Below are 14,194 nucleotides of genomic sequence, written 5' to 3'. Positions count from 1 at the left end.
GTGCATGTCTTGTTCTAGTATTGTGAGAAATTTGTGAAGTTTTAAATGTATTTAGGTTCTTGTAAAGGAAAGTTAGTATTTGTTTTGAATATAATTTTTGAAACTTCTACACTGGGAATTTTTCGAATATGATTGAAGTGGGTGTTAGTATTGGTACTTTAAGTATTACTTTTTTAATTAAATATAAAAATTAAATTAAAGGTCCCACAAGATCAAAGTTTACCGGTCACTCGGTTCTAAATTCTCCGGATCCAGGGAAGTCAGGTTCAGAATCTAGTGATGGCAACTCATATGTAAAATTGTTTTTAATTTTTTTTCATATTGAGTTCTAATATTTAAGTCAAAACTTAATATGTAATATTATAAGGTCAATTCGAATTCACTCGTTCTTGTGCTTAAAACCCAGCTGTTCTGTTTCTCCTTCCTTTCATTAAACATACCCTCTAATTAGCATACCTAAAGATGACATAAGCCCTGAGAGAAATAGTTTCACCGTAGAGACTTGTCATCTTAATTTGGATTGTTTTGTAACAGAAGTTCAACATTCTTTTGTAATATTTACACTTACAAACACCATCAAGGAACTGCCGAATACAGCCGTTTTATATTGACATTAGGAAATTTATTTTTTGCACTTGTAACAGTTTTACATTGGGTACCTACTTTCTGTTATGCACATAGTTGCAGGTAAGGATACAAACAGTTAAAACATTGATTCCACGTTGTAAATATATAAAATGAGACTGAATAAATATTTATCTTAATATTAAAACTTTAATAAGGGGTTTCTTTTCATGTAATGTTATAGAAAACTTATTTAATTGAGTGATCATTCACTCACTCAACAATCAAAACGATACAACCGTATGTTACGATATCATGTAGTACAGTCAGGACAGTAGTACCCGTTCATATTAAATTACCTATTAGTGTGAACATCGCCGACACACGTGAATAACTAACTTTATTTGGCAGGGTTGGCCTGTCAGCCACATCGAGACAATTTAAAAATGCATAAAGTCGTAAATGAAATTGAATATTTTACGAGTTTGAGTCTTAATGGTTCTGTGAAAAACACCCTTTTCTACTCTTCTATATTTTTCTATACTTTTTCTGATTTTATATTAATTTTTTGTTAATTTTTTTTTTTAATCTTAAATCTATGATTTCAAAATAATAATGCTATATAATCATACACGACTAGATCCAAATTTAAAAAAAATATATAAAAAGTAGATTAATCCGTAGATAAACTGCTATAAAGGAGTATAAACTGCTATAACTGGACTTCATTGTAATAACGTTACATTAATAAATAAATAAATGTTAAAAAAAGGTGTCTAGCATGATATGTGAGAAAAAAACCTTCAGGTACAAAAATATTCATGAATATTGTAAAATAATGATAAATGAAAATATTATGTATGTTTCTATTAAGCAAAACGTATCTCGAACGGTGAGTAATGAAATTTGCCCAGATTTTAAATTTGATATAAACTATTTTCAGCAGTGAAATATAATTTAAATTTAAACTATCCAATAAATAACTAATGTAATTATTTGAATGTACTTCACATCTTAATGACTGTAAAAACAATGCACTGAATTAAGAAAAAAAAAAATATGTATTAATATATCATGAAGGCATTTTAAATTTAATGAGAAAAAAAATTTTTAAACTTTGGTCTTAGTCGGGATGAAAAACTTAAAAAATCGTGTCGGTCCGGGTATTATAATTTCAGCGCTATTTTCAAAAAAATAGCTATGTATATCACCATGACAAGGAATGTGGAAGAAGCGCAGGGAGATTTTAATTCTTCATTGAACTGATTATATATAACACAAAAGATAGCTACAGAAAAATAGATAGTATATCACCATTACAAGGAATGTGGAAGAAGCGCAGGGAGATTTTAATTTTTCATTGAACTGATTATAATATAATATATTAATTAATTAATTAATTAATTAATATAATATAATATAATATATATTATATAACACAAAAGATAGCTACAGAAAGATAGATAGTGTATCACAATTACAAAGAATGTGGAAGAAGTGCAGGGAGATTTTGAATTTAATTGAACTGATCATGCGAGTATATAACACAAAAGATAAGCTTAGAATAGGATAGCTGTAGAATAACATAAAACCATGATGGCTAAAAAGCTCCCAATTGAGTTGATTATTAATATTTTAAATTCAAATAATATTTTTACAATTATCAATCAATTCCAAACACTTGATTGAATTTTTTTGATTGAACTTTCACGATCGTAGAAACATTGTGAAAGCAATATTGTTTAAGTTTTATTATGTGGTCTGGAAAATTCACCTTTCCTTACAAAATGTCTGATGATGACCACTAAATGCGTCAATATTTACCAATGATTGTAGTTATATTTCCATTGTCCATCTTTTACAATACCTGATATGTTATTATGTCGTTAAATAATAAATCGGACGTATCAAAATGGCGTAGGTCACCTCGTACCGCAACACACGCGAGCAGTACTCTGAATAAATTACGCGAATACGTAGGTACTCTACTAGTTGTGTGGATCGCACGCACCGCCACGCGTGTGCAGCGTGCGGGAGTGCGAGGAGTGCAATGGTGAGGGGGGAGGGGGTGTAAACAAACCATTACCCGCGTAGAGCCGGCGGCGTAGCCTTCCACAACCGGCGGCCGCGTGCGTAGAGACGTAGCACTAATGTGACGTCACGCGAACTTCGTAGACGCCACGCATAGACCGATACTACCTACATACTCGTAGTTGCGAACTTTCGCCTTTTTTTAACACACTACTTGTCACGCAAACTTTTTCAGTTGTGTGAATTGTGTTGGGTGTGAGTAATACAGTTTTACTATGAATAAGGTGTTTTTAAAACTTTCTTCGTGTATTTTGTTTCTTTTTAATTCTTCAAATTATAAAGATTCATAAAAATTCTTCATGACAGTTAATTAATTTTCGTATTCGTATTAATTTCGTATTTCAATTATTCTGGTTCAATTTTTTCTATATTCCTTGATTGAATTTCAAAATAGTGTGAAATAAGTGCGTTAAACAATGATCATAAATCTTGAATGTAATCGTCTTACTAATTAGATTCTGACACTCACTTAATCTTTGTGTGGTAAAGCCGGCATATTAAGCTGGCGGTTTAAGACCGTTGTAACAAATAAACGTCACGGTAAAAAGTAAAGTTATTCACTGTCCTGACGTTATGCGCCGCGTAATATTTACATCGTGTTTAATGTGGTAGATCTTTACCTTAAAATGTTATTTTATTTAGGAATCAAACCATTGTAAATGGAAAGCATTAATTTCTCAAGAAATAATATATTTCAAACAAATTAATTTCCATTGATTGAAATTAATGTTTTGTTTAGAATAATTTACTTTCAATCAAAAATAATAGTTATTTCCATCAGAAAGCTGCGGAGCGGGCAGACAAGCATGAAGCTACGAGGTTATTTAAAGTTATTGTCAATATCCACATGCAAACATGCAATGTTCAAAAGGTGAACGAGCTTAAAAGTTTAAACTTCCGAAATGGCATGATCTTTGTTTCGCTGAATGTGGCTGAATAAACACTATACATAGCTTAAAATAGCTAGTTTTTATTTAATAATTCAATTTTTTTTTTCAAGGTTATTATACTTTACATATGATTTTAACAAATTTTGTTCGTGGTATCAATTCTAATGCAGATTTTACGTTAAATCTGCGCTGTTATGGAGGTAGGTTGGAAATAGTCGAAGCTTTTTCCTCATTTCGGGTTTATAATATAATGGAAGGGTAGGAATGAAGGGCTGTGGGTGGTTGGGTGGTGGGCTGCATAATGTATATACGCTTGACAGGATGACACGATCGATCGCTTGTCCAAATACAATTGACAGGACTCTCATCTCTCATCCCCCGTAATGAATAATTCGGGGCGGCCAGACGGCGGCCACCACCCCCGAAACCTCCGTAAAAAGGAATAAAAGTTCACCGTTCCATACATTACAAAGAGGCCTCCCGCCCCCAGTCCCGGTTCCACCCGGGAACGCAGCCACCACAGGGTGAACGAAAAATCAATAACGCAGCGCTTTTTTTCAGTCAGCTCGCGTAAAACACAGCGCAAACCCGAATAGATATATCGCCCGGTCTGTAAAGAAAGAAAAAGCGGGACGGTGATATATTCCGCGAGCGGACCCGGCTTACGGCCCCCCAGTGAGAGAGACAGAGACGGATAGAGGGAGAAGAGGACGCCGGCGAAAAAATGGAGGGATTTTTATATAGACGGGGTGTAAATATGTAGAGGTAGGTTGCAGCGGCGGCCTGCAGCGGGCGGGAGGCACAGGGTGGCAGGGGGCACAGGGGGCGGAGGGGCCCGTGGGGCGTACCGGTGGGTGCGGGGCGCGGGGCGCGGGGCAGCAGGGGGGGGGGGGTGGTGCCAGCCGGCGGACGAAATATCCAGCCCCAGTGGATTTAAGCTTATTTTCAGCATTTTTCAGCCTTTCAGTTGTACATAACTTGTATTCGATGCAATTAAAGTGGATTTTATCTCGTTGCCAGCTAGTTATTGATAACCCGGGATAGGTTTTTTTATCATGTCATTTGTACCGTTGATTCGTCTTATAGAAAATAGCGTATAAATCTTATTCATACGTTAATGTACCCGCGAACTGATGAAAAACCTAAAATGAGAGATGAGCCTAGTTTGTGATTTAAAATTTAATCGGCGCACTCACGACTTCTTTTATCGCAGACAAATGCGTTTTAATTCCGCATTCAGCCATATTCGGGATAATTATAAATAAAAAGAGGTCCGTACTAATGACGGAGATGAATAATGACAGCGCTGGCTGTAGAGCTGATGTTAGCCGTGAGTATAACAGTGGCTGCAAGCTATAACGACCAACTACACAAATGTATCTCTTAGACGGACACCATCCACTGGGCTTACGAGGCACATCGCCTCCGTTACTTCTGGAAAACCCAATCTTATTATTTGACCAAGTTCGCGAGGAAATGAAAAATTGACACGTTTCGGGGGACCTTACCAAATATATTTTTAAATATAAATAAATTTTCTTGACAATATTCAACATAATTTCAGTCTAATTTATATTTATTACCTACTATTCAAAATATTTTTATATAGCATTTTTGGTTTCATGTTCTGAAAGGTTTTTTTATAATGTAAAAGCAGAAACGGATAGCAAACAGGAAAAAACTAAAATTATAAAATTCGTAACAAACCACTAAACATAGCTAAAACTATTTCAATCAAAGTTTCGCTTATTAAAATCGTCTCTTATCAGAGTAATAAAGGGAGTATTTTCAACTATTTAACTAGCTACAGACAAACGGATATGAATTTTAGTCTAATAGCCGTAAAATATATTTATTGCAGGACTTTAAAAGCGTTTTTGGTAATAAGTACCTCATATAAAAATAGATTACATTGGTGTTCTACAGATATTTTATTCAACGAATTTATCCTTATTGATATTTCAGAACGAATCGACCGTTTTCATCATTCTGTTTATATCCCTACCCAAAAATATAACGTGAATAGCCTTTGCAATGTATTTTTCCTCATAGAACAGGTGACCAGTGGATCTGGTTTAGTAAACATCATAAATGCACATAAACGTACGTGTCTTATATATATATTGACCATACTATTTAATAAATACGATTCCTTAAAATATTAAAATGGAAACGCATGAAACTGCCAACTGCTGTTTATAGCGAATCCACCCAGATTTCACCTTTTATCCCATATTTTTGGGTTTTATAAATTTGGCACATAATGGCAAGCGATTGCTCAAAACTTTTCGCAAACTTGGCATAATTTGTCAAGAATCGCTCAAGTGGGTAATACATTCATGTATTTACAAGAAACGTACATTTGGAGAATCATTCACAACGCTGCGGAACAAAGAAGCTTGCTACAAAAGTATTCATTTTCCAGGAAAATTAGGTGGTAGGTGCTGGTAAAAAATAAATATTGACTCGTTCATATGCGTGTCTCAACTTGAAACTGCTTATAGTCTGTACGTAGTACCTAATTCTAATATATTCCTAAACAAATAATATTTTTTGAAGATTTTTCCTTATACCTCGTTTAAACGCAACGTAATACGTAAGTTGCAGATTCGATTGTCTTTTTAAGAAGAAAAAATATTGTTGGGTAACTGTCTTATATTTTAAACATTTGATGACCATAGAATCGACAATATCTGTAAACATTTGATGACTATAGAATCGACAATATCTGCAAACATTTGATGACTATAGAATCGACAATATCTGCAAACATTTGATTACGATAGAATCGACAACATTTGATAACCATAGAATCGATAATATCTGCATTTTTTTATTGGTCTCAGTTAAACCGTGTTTCCCGATCCGTTATAAGTTTTGATCAAATTGTAATCAGCTATCAAGTATAACAGCTGTGTTATGTAAGTTGATCAAAAGCTAAAAACGTTGATAATCGGTGTTTAACGGAACCATTCAAATATATAAATTCAAAACTGCGCTTTTTGTCGGTTTGTTGATAAAATATGATTAAGTTTGAAACACCTATGACATCTCTTTGAGTTCGTCAGATGCAAATCGACGATGGTTTGGTAATACCCTTCAGGCCACAAATTTAAATCTTCACAAGAGACGAAAAACACGGATATTTTTTAATTCGTAACACTAATTTAAATTTTTTTAGTTTAATTTTTTTTTTCCAATTTTTCATGTAAAATATTGCATTCCTACTTATAATTACGAGAGATTTGAGGATTTAGTAAATTTATCTTTAGTTTTCTCGATACCATTTATAATTTAGTTTATAGTATTAAAAATGCTTTGATCAGGAAAAAATTGAAACTACTGAAAAGTTACATTCCCAAAAATGTGGTTTGAAGGGTTTTACCAAAACACTCGATTACTGTAATGCAATCGATTACTGAAAAGTGATGTCTCCAAAGAAATCGAATTAAGCAGGCAAAAGATAAAGAATTAACTAAAAATGGTACAATATAATTAACAGACAGTTAGGCTAGTACATTGGATAGAGCCTACTGAATGGGCATTTGTGAATTGTTTGGTAGTAATCACGAGACGTGATTTTGGCATTTTGCCTCTAATGGCATTCTCGAGAGAAAGAGCCAGGAAATTGTACCGTTTTGTCAATGTGAGAACATCAAATCATAACATTAGTGAACACTAACCTATATTTACGTGCTTGCTTTTTTAAACAAGTGCAGTTGCTCGAGATATAATTGGGTAATTATCACTAAGTACAATCATCTTCATCATTTTCTGATCACATAAAAAATTGTACTAAAGTATTTCTGCGATTTTTTTGGAAATTGTCCCTGTGATATTTTTGTTGAGAAATATTTTTGTTTAAAAGTTTTCAAAATTCGGTAGAAAACTGTAATTTGTTTACGTGTTCAGCTTAAAATGTCTTAAAATCAAATTGAAAAAATTATGCTGCATTTTTTTGGTAAACATATATCCGCTCTTGTGGAGTTGTCATTGAGAAGATATTTCATTATTATAGTAATTTATTTAAAAACTGCTCTAAAATAGATTAAAAGAAGTTTCTTTTTATAGCAAATGAGTGGGATGTGATGCTTATAATGAATGGTGCTACAAATATAGAATGCGATTGAAACATAGACGAGATTGCCATAAATGATTGTACGATTCGGGGGGGGGCCGGTTTAAGAAATCCGATTAAAACGCTGGTCGTAACGTAAAGCGGCTTTTTCAATGGACTTTTCTTTCTAGATTATTAGAGGAAAATGAAAAGCCACAAATTTAAAAATAAGTTGAAAATTAATTATTTTACACATATCTGTGATAACTTAATGTAGGTAGATGTTATAGGTACCTAGCTTTAAAATAATATTTATTATATGTATGATTTATGATTCTGACTAAGGATTTAATATTTTGTATGCTTTTTTGTACTAGGTCATGTTGAGCTTTTTTCTTTTACCCTGTTATCTTCCTTCACATGAATACTGTAAAGCTGTCCAAAACATTGGCTCAAGAAGACGGTTTTAAAACATTAAAATTAGTTTTAATCGATTTTGTTTTATTTTCTGTAGATCTAATAGAAATCGAACAATCATTGCACATGATTGAACAGATTGCACACGTTTCCTTGCCGCTTATAAAAAAAGAAAAACTGTCACGACGTCCGTTATCTCTAAATTACAACTAATACCAAAGTTTCTTTGTGCAGCCACTAGTGCAGGTGAATAATAAGATCCGACAGTTGCCATTGGTTGAGACGGTCGGGAATACCCGACTCGATTTGACATGATTATTTTGGAGCACTTGTTTTTGCGGTACCACGTTTTTCAATCGGAATTATATATTGGGCCTTGTTCGGGGTTTGGCAGTAAACGGAATGCATTGATAAAGAACGTTTCTTGAAAAGTTTGTATACATTTTGTGAAACTGACTTTTTCCACATTTTAATAACGGTCTCGGGAAAGTTACATTCAAATCAAACGATACATTGATAACTAACTAATTAATTAATAAAATATATGAAAAAAATCATAAATATTCAAAATAGATCATTTTCACATCTAATTTTCTTGGTTAAATTACATTCAGTTTTGTCCAACCTTAAATATTACTTACCACAATCTTGAATATATTATGTACCTATATATACATTATACAGTTATTTATTTATTTTAAAAATAGATTTTTGATTCCCTTTTCTGTTATTCTTTGTATTTTTCACAATTATAGAAGGTATCCCAATACACTACCGCTGCTCACCTACCGTTTAAATTTTTTTGATTAAGAATCATCATAAAAAATATTAACGCCACTACCTGTAGAATTTTAAAAGGTTTAGGCCTTAATTTAGCAGAAATTTTATTTTCCTGTTTACGTTTAAATAGTATAAAAGTACTGTTGTCTTGTGTAGGTATATAATATGGATGCAATGTGTTTAAAATAAAATATAAATTGTTTAGATGAAGGCACATCAAATTGGTACCTACATTCCTAAATAAACCGCAAGCATTGAGTTAACTATAAAAACCCATTCGAATTTTTTATAAAAGCGTTTCTGTTATATTTATCTCGTCTGAAAAAGAGTTTGAAATGATAGCACGTACAGAGGGAGAGAGAGAGAGAGAAAACATCTTGCTCAGTACAAGGTCCGGTTCGTCTCTCTCCGGGATTTGAATCAATCAATTTTAAATACCGATACAATAAAAATCTTCAACAGCTTAAATTATGGATCCATTGAGGATGGCAAGATTGAATCTCGAGTGGGTGGTAATGATGAATTATGTTGTTATGTGCAGCACCTCTATGCAAATGGCATTAGTATTTTTTCATTTAAATTGTGGCTGATTATCAAACGAGGCTCAATCATTCTAAGCGTAAAAAAGTACGCACTGTGCAGGAAAAAAATAAACAGGTTCAGAAAACGAAGCATAAAATAAGATTATGATAAAGGAAAGTTGTTATAGCTTAGGAAATTATTAAATTAAGCCATTTTAAGAGTGCAAATTCGTGGCAAACCTTATAACTTAACTAAAGCTATAACTTCTTCAATTTTTGTAATGTACCATTCAAATGGAAATTACTAAATTGAAAGCGAACATAATAAATTAGGCGAGGGGAATGTTGAGAAGTTCCTGGGTATTCAGATTTGGCCACAAAACACAGATTGATGGTCCTTCACCAGGGGAATACTGATAGTGCATATAAGCCACATCTTCCAAACATACATTTAGCTTCAAGAGTTGTAGCTGCTTTCCCAGTCTGGGTCGAGCCGCAATCATCGATTGTATGTTATTTCATATTAATTGTTCGTGAAATAATGTTTTAACTTTTGTGCAGTTTTTGTTTTCACAATGCAGAACCGGGCTTCAAACCCGTAACCTCTGAATAACTTTCAGAGATTTTCTACCTTATACACTGCCCAACTTAGTAAGTTCGTAGGTAAGTTGAACTTACCTGTCCCGTAGAAATTTTCCAATCGTACATCACTTACAAAGCGCCCTTTCATACAAAAATAGCTTTTTAACGTCCATCCTGACCCCTGGCGTTATTATTTTACATGGCACATAAAATACCCCAGTAAAAATATGCGCGTAAAGTTTCGAATGAGAAGAAGTTTACGATTTGACTTGAGGAGATGAAAGATGTCCTTACAAACACAAACTCTAGAAACTAACAAGTCACTACGAATCTATAAATACTAAAATAACGAGAATTGAGTTGCCGGCTTAAACATCCAGACAGGTCTATTGCTTTGGGAAGTAACGCGTCGTTATTTTACTGTGAAATGATAGGTTTATTTAGAAAAAGGCATTGATTTAAGGACAAAAACATGTGCTCCTATCAAAAAGTAAAGAGTGATACAACTAAGTACAAACTAGACAAATAAAACAAGTTATATATTGGATTGATTTAAGAATTAAATATTTATAGTTACCAAATAAAATAATGTAATAAACTAGACCTAATTACACTTTTGGTCAAAAAATCAATGAGTTAATCCAGGTTTTATGTGTATTTGGATAGACCAGTATACATTTATTTCATTGCTTAAAATTTGAGAACGTATTGAATACACAATTTTTTTGTTCGTAAAAGCAATTAGGTACACCGTAACAACACATAAATACTTGGTTTAAACTTCTGTAATTATTTTTTGACCTTATGAAGGAAGGGTTCTTTGAAAACTAATACTCTAAATTAAGAATGTGATTTAAAATAAAAGCCTCTTATAATACGAATATATTTTCAGTATCTTGAATTTTATAATGGCTTATGTTTTGTACGAAACTAAAATATGCAGAAAACCTGCTTTTGAGAATGCGTTAAAATGTAGACCTAAAGGTTAATATCGTTAAATAATACAAGGAATTGGAACAAATGGGATGTTAATTTACGATTATTCTAATTTATTTTTAATTTAATAATGAAAAATCAAGGACATTAAAATATTATCATTTTTATAAAAATAAATGTAATTTACAAATTGCAAATTTATTATTTTTCCTGATTAGTAGGATTTTTAAAGTAAGAAGTTCAACGAGAAGATACTTCTTCTATAAGAAGAACCGATGACTTATTGTGAATCAATTTAAACCTTATTAAAGTAAGTAATGTTTGACTTCCTCCGGAAATAGCATTAATTTTTTTGAAAGTTAATTGAACTTCGATGAGATATATTTCTTCAGAATCACATCAATGGTTACGCGAAAATTAAAATTGATGCATAAATTTTGTTTTGTTTGTTAAAAAGATTTGTAGATAGGTAAATATATAAAAATTAAATTTAGACCCGATGTGATAATGTGCGATGAGTAATTTTGGTAAGAATGAAAAGATGGTGAAAAATCCAAGATTAAAAACATCATTTTAAAAATTCCTCCGTCGTTGAAACACTTTCCAATAGAACTTAGTTCGGGACATAAAATGACTTTCTCTACATTTTAGCAAAAGGATTTGTATTAAATGGATTGGTTTTTTAGAATAAATCATTAGTAGTGAAAAATACCACTTTTAATATATATTGTATTAAAATAATAATTATCTTTTGTAAAATTGAATCTATTCTCTTTTCTGTTTTTTATAAAATACTGATTCTAGTTTGGTTTAGGCATTGATGTAATTATCGTAGGGATATTACCTACTGCCAATTTCGCGCCTTGATGGAAAGTTTTGATACCAGAAACGTAAAGTTGTCCAACTATGATGATCTTTGTTTATTATCTTATTTAGAGTTTGTTAGGTATTGTAACAGTATTAATATTTTAACAGCAAAATCTACATAACAATCTATTATTTCTGCACCACTAGACTATGGTAGGGTTTTTTTGGAAGGGAAAATTTAAAATTATATAATTATGGGTTGAGTCATTTAATATTAAATCTCGTCGATACCCTAAAATAAGTATACTTTTTTTTAACAGTAAAATAATGACATAATAATACTTATAATATGACATATAATAATTGACGTCTTTCAATAGGTATTTTCATTAGAAACACCTAGTTCTTACAGGTGAATCTTGAAATACTAATTTAATCAATATTTTGGTTTCAAAGCCGCCGGTTTGCAAACAATGTTAATTTGTGATATTTTTTGTAAAACTGTCATTTTCACAGAAAGGGCCCAATTTTTGCGAAGCCGAATTGAAACATGTTTTTCACTTATTAGCATGCGAAATAATAAAAAAAAAACATAAAAATAATTTAATGATTAAAATTACTTCAAGGGCACTGCACACTTATATACGATACTTATGCGCTATACAAACTATATATACTTTTCGATGAAGTATCTATGTACAATCGTCATTTTTTTTAAACATTAAGTAGGTATTCTAAAAAGTATATTATAACTACTTTTCTACAATTTAAATTCAAAATTTACTTATATTTCTAGAAAGTCATAGATCACGACTGTCAGCGGGAAAACGGGTAGTCCCCTCTAGATAAAGTATTACTTGCATAGGTGTTTGAAAATGGAACTTAATTAATCGAATTTTAAAATATTCGGATAAATTTTTAACATTATGTTCTGCTCCGGTTCAGTTGTAAGAAGTAGTATGAATCATAAGTCTCTAGTCTCCAGTCTCTGCGCAGCGCTGCTTTGGTTCGTTAACTAAATACCCCTCAACTGACCCAAGACGAAACTAACCAGAATCCATTAAGCAATAATTCTCAGAATTTTATATGGTTTTAGGCGGCAACGATTTATTGTTCGTTAAACTACGAGAAAAAAATTCGTTTTTACAATCTCTTGAAATATACATGTCTTAGATGGTAAAATTAGAACTTAGTTTTGTCGATAAGTAAACTAAATATTAAAAACAAAGTTCACAAAATTGAATTATTCACGTTTCTTTGAATTTAAATCTTTATGAGACATTTTACTGAAAGTTCTGACTAAAGTTTGGAAATTTTCAAAGTTTTAAACTGCGGTTAGTTTGAACAGAGCTGTTGTTCACGTGGGATGTAATAACATAACAAGGAGTAATAATAGGGAGAAAAGTAAGTTAAGTAAAGTAAACTAACCAGTGTGACAGTAGTCCTCGAGGTAGTGACGAGCCGCCCTCTGTACGATGGAGTAGTATAAACTCACAGAAGAAGCGAGCGCCATGCTTGCGTCTTGTCAAAACAATGTTGCACTCAATATCACACACTTGATTCAAACAAATAATAAAATCTTTCGCAAAACAACAATGTATCAAATTTTTATAATAAATAATTTATTAAACACCGCACTTTTGATTTGTAAAATAATTGTTTGCCAATTTCGGCGCGCACTGAATATCCTCTTGCATGTTGTTTGTTTGTTTGTTTGTTGTTTCCTCGTCTTGTCGTCAGTGGGCTAGCCGCTAGCCACGGTTGGAGATCGAGTGTCGCCGCCGAGGGTTCTTGTGGTCCGTCATGACGGCATCGGCATCGGGCACCGGGCGCCGGGCACTGGGCACTGTGCACTGACAGATGGCAGCGGGAGACGGAGCGGGATGGAGCGGGTTGTGTGCGGTGCGATGTCTCTAGTCTCTAGCGGTGGTGGCAGTAGCACGCGGATGGCGTCCGCGCCGGCCCGCGGTCGTTTGAATTGGAACGTCCGCACCGCGCGACGGTTGAAAACAAAAGTGCGCGCATGCGCCCGGTCCTCGTGCAGCGGCAGCGTGCAGTCCCCCGCGCCGCGGTGCATCCAGCCAGCCCGCCGGCCCGCCATCCCGCGAGATGTCCCTCCTTCCCCCCTTCCCTCGCACTCCGCCCCCGCCCCACCCCATCCGCCGCTGATGGAGAGGCTGCTGGATCGCTCTCGAGGTTTTCCGGGGAAAACCTCCGGCCAGGTAGATTCGACTGTCAGCTGAACTTCGACATGATCATGTGACAGAACTACATCAAAGACGGGATTCCGTCTTCTCCTCATTATTACCACTGATTTGACATCTTAAAAAAAAACACAGTCGACAACAATAATAGTGTAATATTTTCATGCAAACCCTGGAAATTATGTTCGAACTGAAGAATATAAATGGACATATCTTAATAAATTTGTTGTAATTGTAATTCCTACTCGCTCCTTCAGGGGCATAGGTAACTCCATAGTACAAAGGGAGTGTTGAGTGCGCTTTACGAGTATTTTCAATATTTACTTCATAAACTGCGAGGACTCG

The 14,194-nt window shown here is 33.5% G+C and overlaps 1 protein-coding gene across 2 annotated transcripts in view; it reads right to left on the bottom strand.

Annotated features, from left to right (window-relative positions):
• The window catches only part of jim (zinc finger protein jim), a 38,407-nt gene extending 24,643 nt beyond the window's left edge, over positions 1 to 13,764 (bottom strand). For both annotated transcript variants that reach the window (XM_089633383.1, XM_089633384.1), the window contains exon 1: positions 13,074 to 13,764. In XM_089633383.1, coding sequence (XP_089489509.1) covers positions 13,074 to 13,158 — 85 coding nt within the window. In that variant the 5' untranslated portion in view covers positions 13,159 to 13,764. The remainder of the gene's footprint in view (positions 1 to 13,073) is intronic.
• Between the last annotated feature and the right edge of the window lie 430 nt (positions 13,765 to 14,194).

Source organism: Hesperophylax consimilis, chromosome 7, assembly GCF_061612785.1.
Source record: "Hesperophylax consimilis isolate HC1 chromosome 7, BYU_Hcon_1.0, whole genome shotgun sequence".
NCBI classification, from domain to species: domain Eukaryota; kingdom Metazoa; phylum Arthropoda; class Insecta; order Trichoptera; family Limnephilidae; genus Hesperophylax; species Hesperophylax consimilis.
This window is presented reverse-complemented; position numbering and strand designations above follow the sequence as displayed.